Source organism: Calonectris borealis, unplaced genomic scaffold (assembly GCF_964195595.1).
Source record: "Calonectris borealis unplaced genomic scaffold, bCalBor7.hap1.2 HAP1_SCAFFOLD_74, whole genome shotgun sequence".
Lineage (NCBI taxonomy): Eukaryota > Metazoa > Chordata > Aves > Procellariiformes > Procellariidae > Calonectris > Calonectris borealis.
Window position 1 is genome coordinate 193,365 of NW_027441476.1, and position 26,732 is coordinate 220,096.

Below are 26,732 nucleotides of genomic sequence, written 5' to 3' on the forward strand. Positions count from 1 at the left end.
CGGTGTGGGTGTTGTGACGTATCGCATGCTGTGATCATGGGGTGGTGTTTCTCCATGTAGGGGGAAAGGTCTGTTACAGAGACTGCTGCTCTCCCCAGGTGCACACACCAAAACAGACTGATGAAAATACTCTAAACCAATAGTCCTGCAAAGAAGCAGTTGTTTCACGTGCCCTCGGGGGCCATCTCCAAAAAGCTGAATACGCTGCACAGAAATGTCACCTGGATCGTGCTGCCCAGAAGGCAAACCACAGCTTGCCTAAAAGGCCAGTCTAAACACAGAAAACACCGGGCAAGCTGTGGCCCACACGGTATCCAATGACGGGCCAGTTTCTCCTCCTGTTACTCACAAGCTCCAAAACTGTCATCTGCAGACCAACCTCTCTTGCAGGGTGCAGCACCTCCCTTATTCTTTAGGCAGTCAGACAAACCAGCATGGAAAACTACGACCAAATAACAAAGTTGTCTCAATTCACCTGCGTCCTGACTGAAGCGGTAACAGCCCCACACCCAAAAAACCAACAGATGAGCACATATCCAGCCTTTCATAAAGACCGGAGGACCGTATGGAAATTTCTTTCTGAACCCACATGCAATCCTATGCCTGCCTAGTAGCATGAAGGGCTTGGCTATGTGTGCATTTCCTACTGTGGTAGAGATGGCAGAGTAGGAACCAGAGTTCTGGTCATCCTTTCATCATCTGGATTTGAGCTGAGAAACCTTCTAGGAAGGTCAGCTTTCCCATGCTCATCCACAGTCCAGCAAACAGCAAAAGGGTCTTCCATTTGAATATGAGTCTCCTTTGTCTTTTCGTGACGCAGTTGGGTCTGAAGGGTTGGAGGTCTCCAGTTTCTGCCCAGCTCGGTCCTGGCTGGAGAATGGGAGCAAATGTTCTTGGAGGAGACATAGGGGTAGGCACACACAGACACAGGCAGGAGCCTCCTCTTTGGAGAAAACGAGGACAAGAAAACGCAGAGGGCAAAGGCCAGGTCAGTCCCCTCGAGACCACGTTGCCTCGCATCATAGAATCATAGAATCATAGAACCATAGAATAGTTTGGGTTGGAAGGGACCTTTAAAGGTCACCTAGTCCAGCCCCCTGCAATGAGCAGGGACATCTTCAACTAGATCAGGTTGCTCAGAGCCCCGTCACACCTGACCTTGGATGTTGCCAGGGATGGGTCCCTGGAGGGGGACGTGGATTGGGGACAGAGCTGGGAAGGGCTGTCTGGAGAAAGTCTTTGCTAAAACTGTTTGAGGACCACGAGCAAATTCAAGATGGAGAATGGGGAAATCCTGCATTTCTGGGCCTGTGGGGGTCCCCAGGGTGCTGCAATGTCCGGTCCCCGCCCCATGGTGTGTCCCCAGCATGTGTCCCCGTGTCCCCGTGTCACAGCAGCCCTGTGGGGTGCCACGCCCCACAGGGGTGTCACAATGGCCGGGCTCTATATCTTGCTCCTGGGGCTGGTGCTGCCCCAGTTTCTCGCGGTTTTTGCCCGGAGAGAGCAGTGCATCGATCCGGGAGATCCTGCGGCCATGAGGAGGATGAGAGCACTCAGAGGTGAGGGGCTGGCGGGAGGTTGGGGGCTGATGCCTGCTGGAGGCAGTGTCCACCCCAGCCGGGTGCTGGGGGCTGCGTCCCCATCACCTCTCATCCTGCTGCCAGGCACCTCTGAGAGGGCTCTGGCTCCATCCTCTCCCTGCCCTCCGCGGGGCAGCTGGGGACCGCTCAGACAACCTGGCCCGGCCGGCTCTTGTTGGGGCTGCCCAGCCGCAGCCCCCCTGGCCTCTCCTCGCGGAGCCCCATGTCCATCCCCTGCCCAGCTCAGGGCCCCCGCGCTGGACTCGCTGCAGCGCGTTGCTGCCCTTCTGTCACTGGGGAGCCCAGAATGGGCCCAGTCCCCCAAAGTGGTCTTCCCACTGCTGCAGTGAGGGGAAGACTCCCTCCCCTCATCCCACTGACTGCCCTCTTGCCAGTGCAGTCCAGCACAGGCTGTTAGTGCTGGGGGAGGCTGGGGAGATCCTCACCCCTCCCTGGTGCGAAGCCCTGCACCCAGTAAAACCCTATTTTTTTTCTTCCAGCTCTCTGCCCATGCCTGGGTTCCCAGTCCAGACCCGCGCGTTCTGAGGACAGAGGCGGGGCAACGGGGACTGTCCCTGCAGCCGTCACTACCTTTGCGGCTGTCGGGACTTCTCTGCTGAAGCGGCTGCAAGACAATGAGGTGAGGCGGGGGGGTGAGGGCTCCCCTCCATGCCGCTGGCTTCCCTGGGTGCTGCGGCAGAACGGCACCTCTGCCCTCCTGCAGGCGCTTTGTCCCCCAGCGCCGATCCTGCCGCTCAAGCTGGACTAATGCCACCGCTCCCCACTCCTTTCCCCAGGAGCTCGCAGCACTCTCCTGGGCAAGGCAAAGCCTCTGGCATAAATCCCAGCATCTCCCAGCGCCTTTGCCCAAGTGCCCGAGGCCCCTCCTTAGCTTTGGTTTGGGAACTGTCCCATCACCGGGGCTCCTGCCTGTGCCCCAAGGGGCAGGGTGCTGGTGGCTTCCCCTCCTCAGGGCCTGGTCTCGTTCCCACACCTTCCCCTTTGTCATGGTCCATTTGGATCTCTCAAATTTACAGGACAACGTTCTCTTTAAACTTTATTTCATGAGCTCATTAGGAAATACGATAATCAAACACGATAAACAGGGGTTCAATCACCTTTTGCCCAGACTAGTCTGTGACGTGAATTCACTTCTTTGCCAGTCAAGTCATAAGGTTTCATAACTTACAACCCGTAGCTCTTAATATCGTGCACCTATGAGCAAAAAAGAGAATTAGTTAGCTAGCCGACGGTGAGAGGGCTCATCCTTCCTCCTCCGTCACGGTGCGGGCGTCCCCTGTATCACACCGGGAAGCACGAAAGCCTCAGCAGTTCAGCTGCTGTTGGATCCGCTTCAAAAGTTTTCTGAGCAAGCTGATGTTTTAAACCCTCCAGCTTGGAGGTTTGGTCTATACCATTTCCATAAGTTAGTGGATTCTAAGGTTTCTGAGGAAACTGCCAGACAAAAGATAATGCTGCCGCAGACAGCAATCTGCAGTGATAATGGCTGCATCATGGCCCTGCAGCTCTTTCTGGCCACCTGCCCTGCCTACGTGGGGCTCTTGCTTTGACCTAATGGCACTGCTCCCAGCACACATCAGGCCTTCGCATGAGCTGGGTTAGCCAAAATCTAGGCAGGAGTTGAGTGAACAGTCACACCCTTCCTCGCCTGGCACTTTCCCTCTGACCTCCGCCGTCTCCCGTCCTCGGGAGTGACTTCCGAGGCTCCCGCACGGCCTTTTACCCTGGCGGAGTCGATCTCCCTGTCTGGCTCTCTGCTGATGTCAGAGGCGCCGCGGAAGATCTTGCTGTTCCCCGTGGCTGTCCTGACCGATGCCTGCAGCTCGTACCTCGTGTCCGTGTCACACAGATGATTTGGGGGGCAGCAGGTCTCTCTCGTGGCTCCCTGGGAATGAGGGCAGAGCAAGTCCCATCACTCCCCTTCGTGGTCTGTCCCCAGGGTGACCGAGTGGAGACATACCGGGAGCTGGAGAGCGTCTTGCAGGGAGACGACGGCTGCTTGACGAGCGGTGTCGTGAACCGCCTGATAGCGGAGGCGTCCAGGGACATGCGAGCAGCCCAGGTGAGCTTGTTCTCTTTCAGGGCCACCAAAGCAGCCTGCCTCCGGCCCTGGTTTTGGGGAAATAGAGAGTGGCGCAGAGATGTTCCTCGGTTATTCAGACCCAGCGGAGGTCCTAAGGGAGAGGCTCTGGGGACTCGTCATTACAGGGAATTTGGAGAGGGGACGCAGAGAGCTCTGCAGAGAAGCGGACTCGGGGCTGTTTCTAACTGAGCGAGAGCTGGGTTCAAGCTCAAGGTTATTTCTCCTGCCTTGAGGAGGAGCCATGGGAACCCACCAGCCCCACGGAGAGGTCCCAGGGGGGTGTCGAGCCTGCGACAGTTTGTTCCTGGCATCTCCATGGAGAGGGAGAGGGGCCAGCAGCACAGGGTTGTGCCGGGGAAAAGCCTCCCTCGTCTCGCCGGGGAGCTGCTCGCCTACCCCAGGGTACAAGAGGTGGCAGCTGCCTGGCCCCGAGCACAACTGCCCCGAGGGGTCTCGCAGAAGAGATGGGGTCATTCAGCCTGTCCGAGTGCCTCAGCCGTTTTTCTTGGGAGTGTTTAACCTGTGACGTTTTTGCAGGGTGTGACAGGTGATGTGAAGACGGCCGCTAGCGACGTCCTGGTGGCGCTGGCCCGCTCCCACTTCCACTTTGTCATGTCCGAGCTCCAGAGCCACCTGAAGGCCATGGGGAAGGTCCCTGATGAGATTGTGCTCCTCACCGTGGGCAAAATGGCCCGCAGCTACGGTACGGTACTGGTTTGGGTAGGGGTCTGTGCTAATGGGGAGAGGGGATGCTCCCCCTCCCTAAGTGCTCTGTGTTGAACGGGGGGGCTATGGAGTTGCCGTGCCTCCTTGCTCCGTGCCAGGGCCGGCTGGCAGCTCTGCCTTACCAGCCCGATCCCAGTTTCTGAAGGGTGGGAACCCGTTGGAGACAAAGCCGTGGGGTCTCTGCCCCCCACTGTCCTCCCCATTTCTCCAAAGGGCTTCCTGTGTCCCCCTTGGGGAAGGCAGCCCTCCCCACGCCCTCTGGCATGTCGTGCATGGCCCAGCAGCCCCAGCCCTGCCAGGGACGGACCCCAGTCTCCCACGTCTCTCACTGACCCTCTCGGTCCCTCTGTCCCTGCCTGCTCTGCAGCTCTGCGGTGCATCCCCTTTGTGGGAATGACGCTGCTCGCCCTGCGCGCCGTGCTGAGCCGGGTGGGGAGTGGCCGGATCCTGCGCGCCGTCTGCAGTGGTGAGTGTTGGCTCCTTGGCCGGGGTCCCAGGGACCGGGGCTGTGGGGGCCTTCGATGCCTCCATGTGATCTCAGAGGGAACGTGGTGGGTGTCAGCCCGCAGTGAGGTCAGGCCTCGATGATCCCAAACTGCTGTGAGTGCGTAGAAGAGAGGGGGAAGCCCAGGAGGTTTCCGCGGGCAGGACGCGGCAGTGCTGCAGGGAGGTACTCCCGGGTCCCTTCCAACGGCTTCTGTTCCCCTGCGTTCCTCTGGGCTTAAAATGCCTGCTCTGAAAGGGCGTGTATGTGGGAAGGGAAGGGAAGGGAAGGGAAGGGAAGGGAAGGGAAGGGAAGGGAAGGGAAGGGGAGGGAAGGGAAGGGAAGGGGAGGGGAGGGAAGAGAAGGGGAGGGAAGGGAAGGGAAGGGGAGGGGAGGGGAGGGGAGGGGAAGAGGCTGCAGTGAGAAATGCTGGAGGGGAATAGGCCATTGACGAGGAGAAGGTGTGATGGGGAGGAGGAGAGAAACAGCGAGGTGTTTGAATCCAGACACCTCAAGAGCACACATTGCCCTCAGATCCAGATCTGGTCCTGGGCTGAGCCCTGCCAAGCATGGGACTGTCCTCAAAGCAGGCTTGGGTGAGGGTGCAAGGTACCATCCCTGCTGCAGACTCTCACATGCTCCCTTTTCCTTTCTCCTGGTGCAGTTCTGGAGCAATGGTCCAAAGGAGTCAATACCTACTTTGGCAACCAGGAGCAATGCCCCTTCCCTCGCAAGGGGGTAGCACAGTCCTGTGAAGCCATTTACCCGGTCTTCCGCTATGCGATGGCAAATTGGCTGGACTGCAAGGAGGAAGAGGTGAGAAGTGCTGCTTTCCACACCTGGGGCTGCAGCAGAGATCTCCGTCTGTGCCCAGTGGGGTGCGAGCAGAAGGGGGAGGGGAGGGGTCTTCGTGATGGGAAACAGCTGAGTCCTGGGGCCTTTCTGCAGGGAGGGCTGGGGTACCAGCTTGGGGAAACGCTCGCTCTCCTCTGGAGTGAGCCCTTCTCCTGCAGGGCAGAAGGGAGAGGGAAACCCCTCCCAGCGGGAAGGGCAGACTGGTGTCCAGGGGGTGCTGAGCGCTAGGCAGACCTTCGGCCCTCCAAGCAGTGCCTCTCCCTTCCCTCTTCAGGACAAGCAGGCTGTCCTCGGGGCAGTGTCTGCCATGATGGAGGTCCTTCTGCATGAGGAGCAGCACCGAGAGCATGCCTGGGAGCAGGTCTTCTGGCTCCTGCACCAATATCAGGAGATCCGAGACACCTCCCGGGTCAGCAAGGTGAGGTGTTGCGCAGGGCCTGGCAATGGCTGCTGGGGTGGGTCTATGCGAGTGCCATATGGTCTATGCGAGGAGCTGGGGAGCTGTGGGGTGCCAGGAGGAGCTGGGAAGCCCTTAGAGAAGGAACAGGGAGAGCAGAGGAGGCCTGAAGCTTCCCGGGCTCTTTGGGCAAGAAAAAAGAAACGCGGGGCGGGGCAGGAGGGAGGCAAGAGTCCCTGGGGCTCATCTTCTCAGGAAGGAAGGCATTGCCACCTCCCTGGGGCTCTGTGTGCGGGAAGAGCTTTGCCCTAATGCCCAGGGCCGTGTCCGGCCCCGTCCATGAGGGGCGAGGTCTGATGAGTGGGAAGTGCCGGGAAACTGAGTTGTCAACCGCGGGCTCTGTTCAGAGGAAGGAGACCCTCCTGATGTTGCTCTGAGGGGAGGGCAATCAAGGAGTCCCATGCAGGAGGGTTTAGGGTTTTCCCTGGGAGCTGGTGTTAGGGACTCCCCTTATCCCAGATGTGCTGGATTTTCCTTTCCGAAGTGCCTTTAGGTGCCTTTAGCCTCTTCTTCCTCCCCCGTTCTCTTGTAGAGCCTAAGTTATGTCTTGGACGTGCTGGAGGGAGTTCAGACCCCAATCCCACAGGGCACGGCTCTTGCCATCAGCACCGCTGTGCATCGCCAGGTAAGGGGAGCCTGCGCCCTGCTGCCAGCCTGGGGCCCGCACACCTAATTGCCATGGAGGGGAAAGACCTGCCAGCTGGCAGGGCAGGGCAGGGCAGGGCAGGGCGTCCCTCCACCGGGACCTTCCTGCAGGCCAGGAGCACACCAGGATTTGTGATCCAGGTGCCACCTTAAGGCTGCAGGAAGCCTGATCCGGGCTGTTTGGAACGGGCCCAAGGGGCAGCCTGTTCCCACAGCAATTTCCCTCTCGGCCAAGTCGCAGGAGGACTCTGGCGTGCTGGCACCCTAAGGGCAGCCTTTTGACACTGCTCAGCCTCAGCTCCTGGGCAGCCTGGGCTGCTGCAAACCTCTGTGTGTGCCCAGGGCCATCGTTGGGTGGGCTGGGTTTTGGCTGTGAGTCCCGTGCCCAGAGAGCTCAGGGAGAGGGGAGCAGAGAGCACCGTTTCTTTTCAGTCCCTCTCAACACTGATGAGACTTTCTCTAAAACGCACCTTGTTCCCACAGCTCTCCGATGCGACCAAGGAGCCTGGCCCGGCCCATAGGGCAGTGCTGTCCCGCTGCATCGTGCTGCAGGGTAAGGAGAGGAGACTGGGCGATGCCCCGCCGTGCCGTGGCAGCTCTCTCCCTGTCCTTGGTGGTCAGGAGCAGCTGCCTGCTAATGCAGAATGCGATTTCTTCCCCACAGCACGAATGTGCCCCGCGGAGACGGTCGTGTTTCTGCGCTCCCAGCTGAGCAGTGGGAGCGAGGCCGGTCGCGTGGCAGCCCTGGGCCTGCTGGGAGCGCTGGCCCACTCTGACGGTCAGTGCCCGGACCAGGGACACGAGGCAGGGGTTGGGGCTGCTGGGCTGAGAGCAGGAACGGGCTGAAAGTGGTGCACCTGCACCCAAAAGGAGCTGCAAAGAGCAGGTCCCCCAGCTGAGCTGACACCCCACAACAGGGATTGAGCTCTCCCCCGGCAGTTAGAAATGGCGGCACCCCAGGCACAATGCTGCAAGCTCAGTAACACAGACAGGCTGGTGGGCGGGCGGGTGGGCTGGTTTGCACAGGAGCTGCTTGTACCCATGCTGTTTGTGTCATCCTCTGTGTTACCATATTGCCATGGCTTTCAATCCCTGTAAAATAGCTGTGCCTCTGTGGCTACGCCGCTGCCTCCTGTGAAGTCAGAGTCAGGCCCCACTTCTCTGTCCTGTTGGTGTGCAAAAAACTTGGAAGCTTCAAGGGATCCCTTCTGCCATCAGGGCTTTGCCTCAACGCACACCTCTCCGTATCTCTTCCAGCACCTGAGACGAGAGAGAAGCTGCCCCAGGTGGTGGAGGCCGTGCAGTCGGTGTGTGCCGCGATGGAGAGACGGAGACCCAGCCAGGTGGAAATCAGATCTCACTTTATTGCTCTACACGAACTTCTTATATACGGTTTCAGAACGACCATGTACAAAACTCATTGGCTACATCTTAATTACCTAATGCATATTGCAAAACCTGAGCTCTCTATTCGCTGCTCCTCCTCACGCTGTTCCCAAGGGTCGCAAGTTCTACTTTTGTATCTTTCTGCTGCACACCCCAGCCCCGCACCTGCTGACAGCGTCGGTCACAGCCGGGTCCACACCCTGCCATCGTGTAACCACAGATCCCAAGGTCGCAATGCCCTTGTGGCCTAAGCCTCCACTAATCGTATCATATTATGTTCTTTCTTCTGCGGCCCATTCTTCATGCGCTCCCACAGATCTCTTTCAATTATCTTATCTTCACTGGAGTTTCCCCCAGGATTGGACAAACTATTCCCCTCATCTCCCCCTTCTTGTTGCACCATAAGCACTCGCTTTACAGAGTTAGTTATCAGTCTTTGTAAACATTGCATAACACATGGCAAAAGCAAAATCAACAACAATACTACTATAATTATAACAACTATTTTTTCAAGGGCTACAGCTTTCTCCATGACCGCGTGATGTTGTGCAGCCACCAGGATATCATCCATGTAGTGGTACACTAAGACATTAGACATTGTAGTACGGACAGGACTAAGTACTTTGGCTACATACCATTGGCATATCGTCGGGCTATTTTTCATTCCTTGTGGCAGCACAACCCACTGATATCTTTGCAATGGAGCTTGCATATTGACGCTAGGAACTGAAAAGGCGAATTTAGGAGCATCATCCGGATGCAAGGGAATATTGAAAAAGCAATCTTTAAGATCAATAACAGTTAAATACCAATCTCGAGGAATCATCGTAGGGGATGGGAGCCCAGGTTGCAAGGCCCCCATAGTTTCCATGGCGTCATTAATTTTTCTGAGGTCATGGAGCAAGCGCCATTTGCCAGTTTGTTTTCTGATAACAAAAACAGGAGAATTCCATGGGCTAAGAGAAGGCACGATGTGTCCCTTTTGGAGTTGCTCTGTGATCAGTTCTTGAAGAGCGCGAAGCTTTTCTAAAGGTAGGGGCCATTGATCTACCCAAATAGGAACATCAGTTTTCCAGGTCAATTTTAGGGTGTCGCGCGTTTCAATGGCCCCACCTAAAAAGGAGTACGAATTGTCATTCCCCACTGTGACAGCACATCCCGCCCCCATAAAACCATAGGAATAGGCAATACAAAAGGTTTAACTGAGGCAATGTGCCCTTCGGGACCTTGAACTTGGATAAGTTCCAGGCTCTGGTGACTCTTACCAGTCCCGCCAATCCCAGCTAGCGCCTGGGAAACATTGGCTAGCGGCCACAGTGGCGGCCATTTAGCTTGAGATATTACTGTGACATCAGCTCCAGTATCAATAATCCCATTCAAGACCACTTTTTGTTCTCCACGAATTAGGGTACATTGGCACATAGGTCGTTTTTGAGAAAGAGATTGTACCCATAAGGTTTGTGGGCTCCTTGTTGAACCAAATCCACCCTGTCTTTGTTGGAGCTGATCCAAATTTGGACAATTTGTGCCTATGGGCATAAATATTAATTGCGCTATGCGGCTGCCTTCCGGCACCGTACAAGGAGGAAACGGAGTCCATGCCATGATCTTAATACTTTCGGTACTATCAGGGTCAATAACACCCGGTAATACAAAGAGTCCGGATAATGTCGTGGAGGACCTTCCTATTAGTAAGGCTTGTGTTTTAGAGGGTAAAGGTCCCGAGACATCTGTTAACAATAAGTGAACCGAGGAATCAAGCAACGTTACTGTGTGGGCGGTTGCCAGGTCCAGTCCGGCGCTGCCTGTTGTTGCTGGGCGAAGACTTGAGGCACTGCTGCCCCTCTCTGGGGATTTTTGAAAGGTGACGGCGTCATTTGTGTCCGCACGCGTCGCTGTCCCGCGCTCCGAGATCGGTTTCCCTGGATCGGTTGTCCCTGTAAATCATACTTGGATCGACATTGATTAGCGTAATGGCGACCCTTCTTACACCTAGGACAGATTCCCGGAGCTCGGGGTCCATTATTACTACTAGAAAGTAGACAATTCTTTTTCAAATGGCCAGGTTTACCACATCCATAGCAGACGCCTGGTGCTAAGGGACCGCGCATGGCTGCGAAAGCAGCAGCCATGACTTCATATTTATACTCTGTAGTACCGAATCTATTACATGCCTCAATCATTTCGACCAAAGTAGGGTTCTGATTCGGGAGAGATTTTAAAAGCTTCCTGCAATCTGCATTAGCGTTCTCTACAGCCAATTTCAACAGCAGGATCTCTCGCGCCTCCGCATTGTCTACTTGACGCTCCAGAGCTTGCTTTAATCTATCAATAAATTGCATATAAGGCTCTCGAGAGTCTTGTGTAATGGTGGTAAAAGCCTTTTGCGGTTTTTGAGAATCAGGAACCTTAAAGAAGGCCTTTTTTGCTTCTTCGCGGGTCGCCTCAAGGGCTTCTCGTGGAATTCGGGCTTGATCTACCGGGTTAGTATGGCGACCCGTGCCCGTAAGGTGTTCTATGGTCAATGCAGCAATTGCATTGTTATTATGACCTGCGTAAGTCGAGAGGAGCGCTTGAAGCCCCCCCTTCCAGTGGGATTCCCACAAAGTATACTGAGTCGGTGTCAGGAGTAATCGCGCTAAAGATTTCAAATCATGCGGAGTCATAACAAATGTATCGAGGACAGAGGATAACAGGCTCGCAAAATATGGTGAAGAAAGTCCATGTTCAGTAACAGTACGGCGCAGCTCCTTAACCACCGGAAAAGATAGAGCTTCCCACTGGGCTCCTCCGCTTCTCTGATAGACTACAGGAGCCACTATCATTCTAGCAATCTCTAGTTCCCCCTCCTTTAACGCTTGGCGCCTAATGTTGGCCCACACATCGTGTGGGTCGGGGGGGTAGAGATCTGGCTCCTTTTCAGGGTCCACGGGTCCCGGATCGAAGGGATCCTCCTCAGGGGGATACCCTGCGGTACATATCGTCAATGGAGCCGAGGGCCTCTTTACCTCCGATAACAATGCAGACACCGGGGGAGTGTCTTTCTTTTTATCTGGGTCATCTTTATGACTTTCCTCCTGGGCCTTTAAAACTTCAAAGATATTTCTCCACCACGGGAGCATACGCTGCGCTTCAACACTTCCCGTAGTCGCTGCATCCCATAACTTTACTCCCACATCGTCCCAAAGTTCCCGTGTGAAAATAGTGGATGCAGTTACAGCCGGTAATTTAACCTGCACCCATTTAAGAATTGTCTTAAGATCATGACCAGAGATATTCTTCCCATGTTTTTTAAGAAGAGCTTTCATAAGCTCATACACGTCTCTCTCAGGGGACGACGCTTGATTCCCCATGTTTCCCACAGCTCACCTCTCTAATCCGGAGGGATTGGTTGCCGGCCGGCTCCTGCTTCCTTTCAGCAGCTCATTCAATGTTCTGTGGGACTCGCAGCCTGCCACGCAGTTAGGTGGTTCACGACCCCAAATCACGTCGGGGTCACCAATTTGCCGCGATGGAGAGACGGAGACCCAGCCAGGTGGAAATCAGATCTCACTTTATTGCTCTACACGAACTTCTTATATACGGTTTCAGAACGACCATGTACAAAACTCATTGGCTACATCTTAATTACCTAATGCATATTGCAAAACCTGAGCTCTCTATTCGCTGCTCCTCCTCACGCTGTTCCCAAGGGTCGCAAGTTCTACTTTTGTATCTTTCTGCTGCACACCCCAGCCCCGCACCTGCTGACAGCGTCGGTCACAGCCGGGTCCACACCCTGCCATCGTGTAACCACAGATCCCAAGGTCGCAATGCCCTTGTGGCCTAAGCCTCCACTAATCGTATCATATTATGTTCTTTCTTCTGCGGCCCATTCTTCATGCGCTCCCACAGATCTCTTTCAATTATCTTATCTTCACTGGAGTTTCCCCCAGGATTGGACAAACTATTCCCCTCAGGTGTGCAACCACCCGAGTGCCCAGGTGAGCTGGTTTGGGAAGGGACAGTGCCGCCAGGGGAGGCAGAGAAACCCTTTCCCTTGGGGCAGAGCTGGGGTGCCCGGGGAAGCGTCGGCGCGTTGCCCAGGCAGTGGGTGATGGCTCCTCCCCGGGAAGAGCTGGCAGAGTGGAGCAGGGAGGTCGCTGTGCTCTGTGGGGCAAATGCCTGTCCAGCCTGGTGCTAAAGCCCAGCCCTGACGCCAGAAGCGAAAGCTTCTGCGGTGCCCTTGTCATCTCTCCACGAGCCACAAAGGCTGCCCCCAAGCAAAGGCAGCTTCCCTTTGGGTTTTGAACAGGAGGAACGTAACCGCACTCTCCCCTGGCAGGTGCGGAGGGCGGTTCTGGAGTTCATCAGAGAGCTGCTCAGCTCCGGCTCCCAGAGCTGCTGGGCATGGGATGTGGTGGGGCACATCTTCATCGAGTTCAGCCGGACCTCGGGCAGACTGGTAAGGGCAGAGCAGGACACCCAGGGCTTTGACCAGTGCCTGGACTGTGCTGAGAGCTCCTGCAGGTGTCCTTGGCCATGGAGAGCTCCACGCTGCAGGGCCATCAGCGCTGGCACTGCCATTGGAGCGGCCTCCAAATGGCTGTTCCTTGTGGGTGTGCGTGCTGATGTTGGTGGAAATGTCAGTGGATGATGTGGGTTTACACCCGGGCATGCTGCCCGGGACTGCGGGGCTGCCTGCGCACCCCACGGGCTGAGCTGTGCCCACAGGCGCCTCCAGCAAAGCTGCCTTGCAAAGGGAGGGGCTTGTAGGGACAGGACATCCTCCATCCTTAAATGCTGATGGACGATCAGCAAAACACAGCCAGTGCAGACAGGTGGGCCTGGCTGGAAGAGCCTTCTGTGGTGTTCTCGTGCTCTGGCCCTCCAAAGCACACCCTGCCCATCCAATAACAGTCTGGGGGCCCACATCCCTTCTGGCAAGGGGACAGGCCATTTGGCAGTCCCTTCACTGAGCATTTCCAGCTGGGCGCCCAAGAGATGAAAGCTGGGGATGGCCAAGCCTCCTGCTGACTTGCCGAGGATCTTCCCTCTGGCTGGAGCTTCCCTCCAGCTGAGAGATCCTTGTGTGTCGCTTTGCTCTGAGGCTCGGGGAGGCTCTGCTTTGGGAGCAGGGCGAAGGAAAGGGCTTCCGGCTGCACCTCCGCATCTGTCGGGCTGGGCGTGCTGCCGCCAGGGCTGGCACCGAGCACAGCCCTGCTGAAGGGCAAGTTCCTCACCTCTGCTTTGGTGTCATGACAGCAGCATTTGGGCCCTGGGGGACTGAGCAGACAAGCAGCGGCGCTCTCTGCTCCCAGGCTTCCCAGTCCTTCCCAGGGTCCGGAACCTGGTCCTCAAGCCGGGTCCGACTGTCCTTGTCCTCCTTCAGGAGGTCAGTGCTGCTGGGAGGCTGGCACAGGAGCACTGGTGAGTCGTGCCTGAGCCTCGTCGGTCAGGAGCTGAGAGTAACGGGGGTTTTGCCAACTCTGTCTTACAGGTGGCAGGAGGCCTTTTTGCCTGGGAAACGCAGGAGGATGGAGCTCTTCGAGCCCTGTGCATGGACATCCTGGGCTCGCTGGATGTCTCTCTGAGAGGGATGACCAAAGTGAGTTGCCCTCTGCCCTGCTACTGTGGCTACTTCTTGCCTTCAGGACATTTTTCCTCATGCTCCCCCGTGCCCTGAACCTCTCCCCTCACGTGTGCTGAAGCACCCAAGGCTCAGGGAAGCGCAGACCATCCTTTTTGTCTTTGAGCTGAGTGGAAATGCCAATGTGGCGAATTGCCCGGTTCTTCTCTGCAGCTCCTGTGGCCGAGGCTGCTGCAGTATGTGGTGCCAGCCCAGTACAGCGGCATGCTGATCCCGCTCTCCCGCTGCCTCCGAGCCCTAGTTGAGAGACGGGAGAGAGCAGGGTGCAAGGAAGAAGAGGAGGAGCCGGATGCCATGGACTCCCAGGAGCGAGGTAGGAGCCCCAGTGAGTGCTGCTGGGTTTGGCCAGTCCATGTCTCCCTGCGCCCCACCAGACCTGAGCAGGAGCCAAAAGGAAAACCAAAGGGCAGAGTCAGGCTCTGCTGCTGGATATGGGAGGCTCTGCCCTGCATTGCCCCTTGCCTGGTGCAGGGGCACAGCTCTCCTGCTTGCAGCACTCTCCTGGTGAGCCAGGGCTCATTCCTGGCCATGCTGGAGCTGCCTTCATCTCATGCTGGGCAGCCCTGGGGAGCCCCCCCGGGCCAGCGCTGTGGCAGCACAGCTGCCCTCAGCCCTCAGCCTTGTGCGGGGCATCGGAGGTGCAAAGGGCAGGGCATGGCGGGGGCTCGTTGGCTCACCCAGCCTTCCTTCCTCCCCGCAGCCCAGCTGCCGGCTCCCCAGGTCCTGTTTGTTCGACTGCTGGTGAGTAGTGGGGCCCTGGGGAAAGGGCTTTTCTGGCCAGGGGTGGTGGGAGAGCCCAGGGCAGAGATGCTGCTGAGGCCAGCGCCGGGAGCCCCTGAGGAGGAGGCGGCATGCCCGAGCCTGCCCGAGCCTATCGGGGATCCCACTCCTTTCTCGGGGCTGGCAGCACCCCGGGTGAAGCCATTGGCTGCCTGCTGCTGGCCGAGCGGCACCGAGCTCCCTCCCTCCCTCTGTCCCTCCCGGGAGAAGCTGTGGCTCTGGCAGCAGGAGCGACCCTTCTCTCCTGCCCTTGCCTAGGTGGTGGCGGCGGCTCCTAACGCGAGCAGCGAACGCGCAGTCGCTGCCTTGCAGCTGCTGCAGGCGCTCCACGGCAGGATCCACAGAGCCTTGGGGGCGGCGTGGGCGACCGAGATCCCGCTCGTGCTGCAGTACCTGGAAGGTAAAGAGCAAGTGGGGAGGGAGGGGCTGGAGGGGAGGGAGGGGGGGCAGGAAAATGCAGCTTCCCAGCGTGAGAGAGGAAGAATTGTCCCCAGTTGCCCAGCACTTGCTCTGCTGCCTTTCCCCTTCCAGGGGGCCAGCACTGAGGCTGGGGCAGCCGTCCCCTGGCATCAATTCGGCCCAGGGGATGGACGGGGCTGTTGATGTCCCCTTGGATGGCAGGCCTTGGTGGCACCCCCATGTCCTGCCCGGACGGTGTTTGGGGGAGGGACAGGACTGGTGCTCCTGGATCGGGTGCAGCCCCTGGCTTTGGAGGACCAAGTCCCCAGGCCAGGCCAGGTTTGCAGCAGCCGTCCTTGGCAATAGCCAGGGAGAAGGGCTGCAAACGGGCAGAATGCGGTGGGTCATTAAGGAGAAAATGTGTGTTGCTGGTGCGTGCTGTGACTCAGTGGTCGGAGTTGTGCTGGGAGCTGCAGTCAAGCGGTGGGGATCAGCTGCGGTCAGTGCGTCCTTCCCCAGCTTGAATCAGTGGCTCTGAGAAATGCCCCTGGGATCCCTCCCGTGTCTTTGGCCTCGCGAGGGCTTTGGCGTGGGTGCTTGTAGGCCTTTTCTAGACTGATGGCCTGGGACTTTTGGGAGGTCTGACTGCAGAGGAGACCACTGGGCTCTTCTTTGGTGTGAGGTTAAATAGCAGCGAGAGCTTTTGCTTCCTCTTGCTTTCTAGGAAGAACCGAGAGCTCCCTGGACTCTGCAGAGTGGGAGCACCGCGTGCTTAAGGTACAGCATCCTTGCGGGGGGGTTCACAAATAAAGGGGGAGAAGAGGGAGCAAAGTTGTGGGAGGAAGCTCGGGGCTGCCTGTGCAGGCACCAGGAGGTGGGGGCACCTCCTGAGCACCCCGCACCTCCCCCCGCAGTAGGTGCCTGCCCGCTCAGAGGAGCTGCTGTCTGCACATGTGCCACGGCTGATGGCTAATGCCCTCTAATGCTGTGGCACACGCCTTGGCGCTGCCGCCTCCTCTACGTCCGCCGTGCCGGGGGGTCTTGCCCGAGGTGTTAGGAGAAGAGGGGTGCTGGTGAAAAGAGGGTTGGGTGGGGTGGGGGAAGAGACTGCCGTTCCCAGCAGCTCTCCCCCAGCAGCATGCCGGGACATGGAAGTGTGGAAAGGGGCCTGGCCAAGGGCAGGGCAACACTCGCTTCCCCTCCTGTTCACCCCAGTTCCTGCGAGCGTCGCTGGAGCCCATTGAGGACAAGGCCTGGACCGTGGGCCTGAGCCGGGAGCTGAGCCAGCAGCTGGGCAGCTCTGCCCCCGGCTCCTGGGAGAAGGTGTGTCTCCTGCCCTGCGCTGGGGCTGGGACTGGCGCCGGTGCTCTGCCCACGCAGGCGGTTTTCATTGCTTCCCCTTCCCTCAGGCTCCCCCAAAAGGAGCTTCGCTTGGGGTTGCCCCAGCGACTGGCTACAGCCTGGCACCACGGCCGGCCTTGCCCGCTCCCAGGGGCAGTCGGGTCCGTCTGGGGCCAGCCCTCTCCTGACAGGTCGGGCTGTGACTGCATCTCGGGCTCGGCCTCTTCTCTTTCAGCTTTTCCTGTACAAGGCTCTTGGGACAGCGCTGGCAGCTTGTCGGGACCTCAGGCACGTCCAAGGGCAGGTGCTGAGGTTCCTCCAGGAGACCAACCCTGTGGAGCTGTCTGAGGCCCAGGTGAAGTGACGCTCACGTCCTGGGCATCCCCTGCTGTTCCTGGGGAGAGGGAGGGCTGCTGGCCCTGCTCCAGACTTCCTTGATTTCCCCCTTGCTGCCGTTTCCCCCTTGCTGCAACGTCCTGCCTGGCTGTTGTTGCTGGCCACGTCTGAGTGCCTGGGCTGGAGCTGACTCCCCGTTTCTCTGTGGTTGCAGGGGATGATTTCTGTTGTGTCCCACGCTGCCGAGAACCACTTCCACCTGGTCTTGGACACGGTGACTATGTTCTCTGCTGCTTTCACCAGAGCCTGGTTCTGTCAGACTTCCACGGGCTGGAAGGTAAAGGATCCAGGGTTTTGCTGTTTGGCTTTCCTTTTTTGGCCTTATTTCCACTGCTACACCTGCAGCAGCCAAACCGTGGCAGCCGTCTTTAGATTAACCCTCTTGTAAGAGTTACGTGAAGCCTGTGTTTCGGAGGGGACATCCTGGCACTGGGGCCCCTGAGGTGTCTTTGGAAAGGACAGGGTTTGACACCTTGTGGATGAGAGCCACCCAGCCGGGGCAGCTGCAGCGGTTGCTTGCTTGCAGCCACGTTGCTCCTGACTTAACTTCAGCAGGAGCTGGCGACAAGGTGGGGTGGGCACGGTGCAACACTCTGCCCCTTCCTGAAAGCTGGGGGCCGGGAGCAGGAGCCTGGTGAGGTCTCGCTGGCTCTGCTCCCCCCCGGGGGCTGTGGGGAAGCCTTTCTGGGCAGGGCCAGGCCCTGCAGAGAGAGCGGTGCAGCCTGGCCTGGGGAGGTGAGCAGGCTGGGCTCCTCTGCACCGCTGACCCGCGCAGGCTGCGCGACTTTGAGCAGCACCATGGCAGGCTATGTCAGATACCTTTCCACAGAAAGGTTCCAGACAGCTCCCCGACCTCTCAAATCAGTGGTAAAACCGCCAGCAGTGTGTGTGATGCTGGCTGCACCTCCTCCCCATCCCCACGCGAGAACCCAAGCTGCGGGATGGAAACAGCTCCCGTCCCCGGAGCTCGCAGCTCGAGGAGCGGCTTGGGGAGCTGCTGGAAGGTGCCCAGGGAAACAAGGAGCTGGTGAGGGTGGGGGCAGGGCCTGCCACAGGAGCCCGCAGGAGTCCTGGGGCTGACGTCTCGGGGCATCTCTGTCGACACAGGTACAGCGGCGGCAGAAGATGGAGAGAGCCCAGGCTGTTTGCGCTGCTCTCATGCGCACCTACAGTGGCATTGCGCTGCGTGCCCCCAAGGAGCAGCTGCTCACCCGCGTGGATAAAGAAATCATGGGCAACATCCTGCGGCTCTCCAGAGCCAAACAGAGGGTAGGAGCACGGGGCACACAGGGCAGGGATGCCTGGGTGCCCCAGCTCCAGCCTCTCAGGGCTGGGGTGTCCCGAGATGGACGGTCTCTTTCTAAAGATCCCCAAGGAGGGGTTGTCCTCAATGTCCAGACCCAACCACCCATGGGTTCCCCCTGCCCATGCTCCTCCCTCCAAAGAGTTCACGGGGTGTTTTGCTCTCTCTGGCCCCAGGACTTGCAGCTCAAGCTCGCCCTGGTGCAGAGCATCACCGAGGTCAGCTGTGCCATCCAGGCTGTGGGCGACTGCGGCAGCTTTGAGCTGTCGTTAAAGCAGGAGGCGACGCGGATCCTGCTGGTGAGTGCCCGTAGCCGGGGCAGTCGCACAGGGGAGTTTTGGGCTGCGCCATCAGACGGGTTTCCCCAGAGGCACGACGGTCTCGCAGCTTCATGCGAGCTCCTGGAGCTGTCCCCCGAGTGGATGGGGCCCATGGGTGCTGGTGCTGGGTGGCTGTGGCTGGGGAGCAGGGTGAGGAACCCTGCGGTGCCTTTGGGGGGGATCCATGGGAGTGACAGGGCAGTGTCTGCCCAGGGCTAGCAGCAGAGCCTGTCCCCGGGGGAGGTGGGAGGCCTGTCCCGTGTCCCTGCCCTCTGCCAACTCTGCGCTTGTCTCTCTGGGACTTGCAGGACTGGATAAAGGGGGAGCCCTGGGACTCCGTGGTGTACGGAGTGTTTCAGGTCCTGGAGGAGTTGAGGTGAGGTCTGTTCCCCGGGCGCTGGGGACTCCCGGTGTGCCCCATCCCAGCTGGTTGGGGCAGCCCCAGTGGCCTTGAGCACGGGGCCGGGAGCTGCTGGGGCTGTGGAGTGGGAGGGTGTTCCCCATTTCGGGTGTCTCCCAAAGGAAGGGAGCCCCAGGGGTTCCTTAACCTGGGGGTGGGGGGTTGCCTGCTGCCTGGGAGGAGGCAGGAATTGCTGGAGCTGAAGGCAGTGCTCGCTGGCATGGGCTGGGGGTGTTGCATTTGGGGCCCTCGATTAGGAGGAACCCAGCTGTGGTTTGAGCCACTCTGGAGAGGGCTAGTAAATGCCCTTTCTGTTTTCTCTTCTTTGTCCTCTGGCCAGCAAGCTGAGGCCACCTCTGAGCAGGGAGGAACATCGCAACCTGCTGGCGGTGTGCTGCCAGAGTGTCTTGTCCTATCCGTCCAAGGAGCGGATGGACAAGGGAAGGAAGACAGTGAGGGCAACTGTGAACATGCAGGTACCCACCGGCAGTGCCTGCCCGCCTCTGGGTCAGGATCCACCTCGGTGCACCCTGGCAGCCCCCATGATGCAGAACCTCATCTCTCCTTTCCTGCTTTCAGCTTCTGCATAGGAGAGGCATGGAAGACCTGGGCCATCTGATAGCAACGCTTCTGGAGGCAGAGGAGACCTCTGCCTGCTTTGACGACATGGTCCATGTGAGTAGGCATGGGGCAACAGGGAAAGTGTGGCGGGGGCAGAGAATCGAGGCCTTAGCGGGTGAATAGCAGGTGGATACCTTTCCTGTGGGAAAGTGGGGCTTTGGCTGCTCGCTCCGAGTCTGTGCGTCTGGCTGGGGCCAGGGGCTGAGCTGGGGAACAGGAGCACCCAGCCACTGCAGCCTCAGGACAGGCAGAGAAGTGGGCCCTGCCGGAGGGAAAGCCAGGAGCCAGCCCCGAGCTGGGCGAGAGCAGCCTGGGGGAAGGCTGGAGTGGGGAGACGCCGGCAGGGAAGCAACACCTGGCTCAGGGCAGAGGCGGTTGGAGAGAGTGAGGCGGCGGAGGCAGCAGGGCCAGTGCTCGGTAGGGCCAGGGGCCATGCAGGAAGGGGCCAGAGAAGGAGGGAGAGGGAGAGGGATCTCGGGGAGAGAAAGATACCTGTTGCGAGAGAGATGCACCCTGCCTCAGGTCCTGAAGGGCTGGCTCACCTCAGCCGAAGAATGGAAGCAGGAGAGAGCCCTGCGGGTTTGCGCCCATGTGCTGGGAGCTTGCCAAGAGCGATCTGAGCTCATGGTGAGTAGGGACCCGCCGCATGCCCTGGTGCCCCCTTCCCACCATTCATGGCCCCGGAAGGGAGCCCTGCCCAACTGGGTGCTGGGTTTCGGGGCTCCTGGGATTATGGGGCAGCCCTTCTGCCTGCCCCTCTGCCTGGTCGCTGCTCAGGGAGCAGGATGGGCAGTAGAGGCGAGCGGGTGCTGTGGCTGCCTGCGACCCTTTTCCTGCTGCTCTCCCCTGCAGAGAGGACGTCCTTGCAAGCAGTTTGGCTTTCTGATGGGACTGCTGGTGTTTCAGACCAGCCTGGCCACGTCCTGCGAGAGGGCATGGGTCTGCCTTGACTACCTTCTCCAAATGCAAGGTGAGGAGAGCAGGCGCTTGGCAGCCTTGCTCAGCCTGATCCTCCTTCCCTTCCTGGCCTGGTGCCAGCGGGGTCCCTCGGGGCCAGGCCCCATCCCCGGGAGGGAGGGGGGAGGCAACGTGCTCGGCTGGTTTTGTGCTCCCACCCTGTTAACCCTCTGCCTCCCTGGCCATCTCAGGAAGGATCCCTGGGAGAGGGTCGCTGAGTCCCACCTCCCTGGGGCATGTGTGAGGCTGAGTGGTCAGGGCCATCCCCCACTGCTGTCTGAGAGCAGCGCGTTGTCACCAATGCTGGGGGCTGTTCCACTCCACGTCTGTCCCCCTCCACGTTAGAGAGATAGAGGGTGGTCAGACAACTCGCTTGGATGAGGTCCCTGACATTTCGGAGGGTGCCTTCCCCTCGCTCCCTGCCTTGAGCCTGGAGAGAGGGGCAGCTACCCAGGCAGTCTCCAAACTCATCCCTGCCAGGGAAGACATCTCCTGCCGAGCACAAGAGAGGAAACCAATCCGCTGCCCAGAGCAAACTGGGCAGGGAGGAGAGATCTGAGGTGCAGGCCCGGAGCGTGCTGCAAAGGGTTGTGTTCAAACCCTCTCCTCTTCAGGCAGCAGGGTCTGCCTGTGCTGAGGAAGTCACGGGGAGGCTTCCTGCCTCCCAGAGATGAGGGTGGCCTGTGCGGGAATAGCGGACGCAGCTGCTGGGAGCAGAGGCTGCTGAAACCCTGAAGCCCCAGCAAACGGTTCAGGAAGGAAGAGGGCTCTTTCCAGCCCGTCATTTGTCAGCCATTTATCGGGCTCGGGAAGTCCTGCTGCACCGAGCTCCGGAGGGCCCTGGGTTTCCCTGTGGCCTTCACTGCCACCACTTGGGTTCTCCTTTACTGGTATCTGGGGCCAGAGGTTGGCTTTCTGTAGATGTGACTCCTCTTTTCTCCTGGTGTTTGTTCCAGACAAGACCATGAAGGTGGTGCCCCAGGCAGATGAGAGCAGGTGCCTTTGTGAGGAGCTGGTCAACCCAGACAGCAAGGCTCCGGTGGAGACCTGTTCCAAAATAGCAAAGGTAACTGGCCCCAAAACAGCAGGGTGGGGCCCAGCTCCTGGGCTCCTGCACGCCTCCCTGCTCCCCTCCAGTCTCTCGCTGTCTCCAGAGCAAGCTGTCCAGGACGGCTGTTGTTAGCAAGTAGCAGGAGGCTTTGAGACAAGGCTGTCGTTTAGGCACGCTGGAGCAGATACCATGGTGTGTGCGTTTGTGCGCGCGTGTGTGTGTGTGAGTGCTCTTGTCAGAATACAGATTTGGTAGGTGAGCAAACGGCATGGGGGGAGGCACTTCCAAATCGCTTAGCTGCATCAGATGTAAACACCACTGCATGCACAGCAGGAGGGACAAGTGATTGCCCCCTCCCTGACTGCCAAACTAACAGTCCCGTCAAGTTTCCTTTCCTTTCTGAATTGCTGGAGCAGAGCTGTGACGCGGTCTCTCCTGTTCCTGACTTCTCTCCAGGCTGTTTGCAAATGCATCCCTCCAGCACAGGCTACGGACTTTCTGACTGCCGTCCTGGACAGCTTGCTGCGTGTCACACCCAGACGTGCAAGAGCAGTGTGGAAGTGGGTGTTCGTCTTCCTGGTGGAATGCAGAAAGGAAATACTCCAGGAGGTAAAGGAGACCTTTTTTTCCATTTGACTTTGTCTTTTCTCCTGTTGGCTGTTGCACTACACCCTGTGCCGTTGACATGGGCTCAAGAAATGCTCAGCCTGTGTGCCGAGCCGACGGGCTACTGATGGTCTGAGTCATGCATTAGTACCTGCTGCCGGCTCCTGCTCCAGCTGGTGACAAGGATATGGGCACTTCTTGTCCAAAGTCTCACATTGGTCCAGGTCCTTCCCATGAATGAGGTGCCAACCTTGCCGTTCCTCCCCTTCCTCCGTGGGTCACTGTCAGTCCTCCCTGCCCTGGGACCCACTTCGCCCTGCTCTTTCTTCACTGGTCCCCAATTCCCTCTACTCTGAGATTTGCTGGGCACGCGAGGTTTTCCACAGGTTGGATACTTGTTCATTGTTCTCCTTGCCTTTCCCCGACTGCGGTGTTACCCAGCCTGCGAGGTGCCCTTCCTTCAGCCACCAGTTGCTGCCCGTTTGTAGCCTGGGAGCCTCTGGCCTCATGCTCTGCCTGCCCTTTCAAGGCTCCTGTTCTCCTCCGCTCGCGCTCTGCTGCGCTCCACTTGGGCTCTAGGGCCACCAGCAGCTCGCTCGGCCCAGACCAACCCCGTGGCTGTCCGCCGCTGGCAGAGGTCGGTCACAGTGATGGCAACCACGGGTGGCAGCCCACAGGATCGCACCCGGCTGAGCTAAAGCTCACCCAGCTGTTAGGCTGCTGCTGTTAGGGCCAGGGCAGGGCGTCCCTGTGCCGTCCCTGCAGAGCCCACGGCCGCTCCGGGCCGCGGGAGCGCCGCATCCGTGGGCCGCGGGGTCACCCCTTGCTGCTTCCCCAGGCGCAGAGCAGGTTGTGGCTGCACCAGGGGCCAGAGGTAGGCAGCCGTGGGAGAAGCTGGGGTCTCCCACGGGCCGAGGGACCTGGCTGCTTCTTTGTCCTTATCGTGGCCACGGCTTGTAGCTGTGAAAGGCTCAAACAAATTATGCTTCCTTCGAGGGAAGGTCCTGTGTGTGGGGAAGGGGTTGGCACTTTGGGAAGGGAGGGTGGAGGCAAGGAAGAGTGTCCCCGGAGAAGTGGGTTCCTCTGGAAGGAATCACGTGCCCTTGCACAGGCCCTGCAAGGCATCTTCAGGGTCTCGAAGAGCGTGTTTGGTCTTGCTCCTGCATCGCTACAGACACGTGGGGAGAGCTGGGTGTGAAAGTGCTGGGTGTGAAAGGTGTCCGTGTTTTCTGTGTGCACACAGGGCACGCAGCTGCTCATGCGGCTGGGCCAGGCACATGCAGGGACTGAGGCTCCGCGTGTGAGTGCGTGCGTGCGTGTGCGTGCGTGCGTTCGTGCACACAATTGCCAAGAGCACACCCAGCTCCAGCCGTGAGCCAGGGTCAGGCAGGGTGGAAGGGGTGAGGTTTCGAGCTAGATCTGGACTCTGTGTCAAGGGAGCAGGCGTTGCTCATGTGCTGAATGACTGTGTCTGGGCCCCGCAGGAGGGGTAAAGGATGCACCGAGCCCTTCTTTCTCCTCTTCTTCCATTCAGGTGCCAAAAATCCTGAACACCCTTTGCACCTACATGCAGCAGAGCACCCACAGGCCCTTCCTGCTCCGTGCGGTGTTTCTCCTTGCCCACTTTCACCGGGAGCCCGTGATCAGCAGTCTCCTCCAGAAAGGCCTGCCCATGGACAGGTACGTGCACTGCCCACGCCCCCACCATAGTCGAACAGAGACCCCACAGCTTGCTCGTACTGGGGGGTCCAGTTGAGAAGCAGGTCTTTTTTTTCTGCCTGAACAGTCTTGAGCGTTGCAAGACTGCGTGCTCGTGTCTCTGCTGTGAGTGGGGCGTTGTAAGCCCCGTTGCAGATGAGGAGGTTTGAGGGCAGTGCAGGGCTGCGGGGATACGGGCTCAGGGGTGAACGTCTGTTCCCTTGCAGTGACACGGTGGAGCTGTGGAGGAGCCTGGGGAGAAGCATCCTTGGGATTCAGGTCCTGAGGTGCTTAGTGGAGAAACTAAACAGAGCAGGAAACAACCACCTGGGAACTGACTCCTCCGCTTGTGAGCAGCACAACCGTCAGACTGCTCTGGAGACTCTGACGGTACGTGGAACAGCAGACACGTTTCTGCAGCTTTCATCTGCTTTCTAACCCATGCTTTGTCGCGAGGGAATCGGGTGCCCTTTGCGGATGCCCGTGGAGACTCCCAGGGCACTGTGCTGGGCCGGCCTCAAGGAGTGTGGGGAGCCAGGACGGTTTTGTGCTCCTGAGCCACAAGGCTGTCGCAGAAGTGACAACTGCAGACAGTAACCCCCCGGCCCAGGCAGGTGGGGGAACCAGGCGGTGGGAAGAGGCCTTGCCTGAACAGGTGGTTCTTGGTCGTGTTTCTCTGCAGATCACCCGTGCCATCTCGGAGGTGGTGCTTTCCCTGAGGAGCACGGAGGAGCTCAGGCAACTGCTTCCCCACCTCCTTCCCAGCCTCCTGAGGTGGGCCAGTGAAATGCTGGGCGAGGAGAGGCTGCTGTCCCCCATGAGCAGCTGGAGACAACTGTTCCTCGAGGGCCGGGTGCTTGAGGAGAAGCCGTGCAGGTAAGGAGCCGAAGGGCCGGATGGAGAGGCTGGCTTCATTTCCCCTCGCCAAGGCACGTGGCTTTGTGGGGCTGAGGGAGTGCTTCACCTGCCCTGCTTCCTAGATGTGGAAACCGGTCATCATGGTTGGTTTTACTTCTGTTCGTTCCTGGAGAAACTCCAGGTCCCGGGCGGGAAGGTCTTACGCAGCTCGTACTGCGGGCGGCTGTCATCTTGCCTCCTGCATACCCTTGCATGCACAATAGCATTGCACTCCCGCAGTGGACCCCCGCTGGGAGCAGTGGCTCTCGTGGGCACTGGTGTCGTTCTTTGCAAAATGCTGGTGGGAAGAGGTATTAGGTGTTGCCTTGGTAAGTATCTAGCATGGAGTCAGTCTAGGGGCGTGGGTTTTCTTCTGCTTCAGCGGGTTTAGGGCATGACGAAAACGCCAGTGTTGCTATCTGCAGCCTTGAAGGCTGTGAAGCATCATTTCAGGGTTATTTAGCTCTGCTAAAGATAAGTCTTCCCTAAGGTGCTGCGATTTGAGATTTCTTTGGGTTTGTGGTGGTGTTATTTGGATGTTTGTTTTGTTTGTGTTTGTTTATGTTGTGTTCTGTTTCTTCTGCCAGGATTTTCCTTTCAGCTATAGAGTTGGTGCTAGGGAAATGCGTGGCGCAGAAATGGATGCAGCTGCTCATGAATCGGGCGGTGTGGGCTCACCTGGAAAACCCCCTGGCTCACCCTGAGGGGGTGTGTCTGCTGAGCGGGTAAGAGCCGCAGGGATGCATCTGGCTGCCTCCTGTGGAGCTGTGCCCAGGGAAAAGGCTGCTGGGACCCTTCCGGCGTGCCTGGGAAGCCGTCCTGAGCTAAAGAATAGTGTCTGCATCGGAGCAAGGGCATTTTGGAGACCTGGCCTGTGGCCTTCCTGGGTAACTAACTGTGTGTCCCTCACTTGTGTCCCCTGCGCAGCGTCCTGCTCCATGCTGGGCTCGTCTCCCCCTGCCTGGTGAAGAACCTCTTGCCGTGGCTGGATTCCTGCTCGGTTAAGCTGCGGGTGACGGCTGCAGCTTTCTTTGCTGAGGTAAGGTGGGGGTGGGGAAGGAAGGGTTCAGAGGGGTTTTACTGAGATGCTGCCGCTTGGGATGTCTAGCTCACTAGACTCACTAGCACGAGTGGCAGAGGAGTGAGATTCTGCCATCCAAACGAACGTCTGTCTTCAAACCCAGCTGGAAGGGGCGGAGTGCGAACTGAAAGCCGTGAAAGAAATGGCAGCAGAAGTCAACAGCTGGAGAAGGAACATGAGGAGACGAAGTTAATGCTCCAGAGGAAAGAAGTTGAAGAAGTTTCAGATGACGGACGACCTGATGACACCAGAGTCTCTCCAGAGACAAGTGATTGGTAGCAGGACACGGATGATGTCCATCCTGTCTTCTTATATCTTCTTACTAAATCTTTTCTTAACGGTCTCTCTGCGTAGTCTCACTCTCTCTCCTGTGTGTATGTGAACTGGAAGGACTATGTGGCAGCTACTGGGGGGCTGGTGTGGGTGGACTGGGTGCCAGCTACTGGAGCCAGCCAGGGGGTGTAGGCACCACGCACCCCTGATTTGTGGTGCCAGCTACTGGTGTGGGTCTCAGTGCAGCTAGTGGAGTGAGTGGGGGGTCCCAGTGCAGCTAGTGGAGTGAGTGGGGGGTCCCAGTGCAGCTAGTGGAGTGAGTGGGGAGTCTCAGTGCAGCTAGTGGAGTGAGTGGGGGGGTCTCAGTGCAGCTAGTGGAGTGAGTGGGGGGGTCTCAGTGCAGCTAGTGGAGTGAGTGGGGGGTCTCAGTGCAGCTAGCGGAACGAGTGGGGGTCTCGGCCACCAGGCACTGGGGCGGGAACGGTGTGTGTCCTGAAAACCACCTATTGGGGGGACCAACATGTGTGAGGCGAGTGAGAGGCTCTGTGAGTGTCTGTATCTTCCCCAAACCTGGTGTGCATGGGGTGTGCGTGTGCCTTCACCAGCAAACTTCAGGCTGGACCGGCTGGTGACTACGGGGGCCTCGGGTCCGGGCTGGGGTATCAGGCGGGCAGAGGGTCCATGCTGGCACTGGGGAGATGGGCGAGTGTGGGGTGCCTGCGGGACAAACGTGTGAGTGCTCC

At 58.6% G+C, this 26,732-nt stretch overlaps 1 protein-coding gene and 1 long non-coding RNA gene across 2 annotated transcripts; both read left to right on the forward strand.

The window, feature by feature from the left end:
* Window positions 1-1,432: 1,432 nt before the first annotated feature.
* Window positions 1,433-21,573, forward strand: LOC142076624 (maestro heat-like repeat-containing protein family member 2B). The gene is made up of 29 exons (XM_075138908.1): window positions 1,433-1,559; window positions 2,081-2,220; window positions 3,541-3,663; window positions 4,222-4,387; window positions 4,778-4,876; window positions 5,559-5,710; window positions 6,024-6,167; window positions 6,739-6,831; window positions 7,335-7,404; window positions 7,516-7,629; window positions 8,109-8,158; window positions 12,197-12,220; window positions 12,562-12,681; window positions 13,717-13,824; window positions 14,020-14,179; window positions 14,567-14,607; window positions 14,905-15,046; window positions 15,770-15,822; window positions 16,261-16,368; window positions 16,622-16,741; window positions 16,937-17,059; window positions 17,890-18,051; window positions 18,262-18,384; window positions 18,714-18,781; window positions 19,146-19,281; window positions 19,385-19,480; window positions 20,279-20,396; window positions 21,340-21,449; window positions 21,538-21,573. Exons 1-29 carry the CDS (start codon window positions 1,433-1,435, stop codon window positions 21,571-21,573), a joined length of 3,126 nt encoding a protein of 1,041 aa, XP_074995009.1.
* Window positions 21,574-25,305: 3,732 nt separating this feature from the next.
* LOC142076626 (uncharacterized) lies at window positions 25,306-26,059 on the forward strand. The gene is made up of 3 exons (XR_012671222.1): window positions 25,306-25,360; window positions 25,563-25,674; window positions 25,820-26,059. It is a non-coding gene; the product is annotated as an uncharacterized LOC142076626 (long non-coding RNA).
* Window positions 26,060-26,732: the final 673 nt, after the last annotated feature.

Coding starts and splice junctions, on each gene's coding strand:
- LOC142076624 (XM_075138908.1), top strand. CDS start 1,433: ATGGCCGGGCTCTATATCTTGCTCCTGGGGCTGGTGCTGCCCCAGTTT. Junction 4,388..4,777: donor CAAAATGGCCCGCAGCTACG/GTACGGTACTGG, acceptor CCTGCTCTGCAG/CTCTGCGGTGCATCCCCTTT. Junction 13,825..14,019: donor CTCTGAGAGGGATGACCAAA/GTGAGTTGCCCT, acceptor TCTTCTCTGCAG/CTCCTGTGGCCGAGGCTGCT.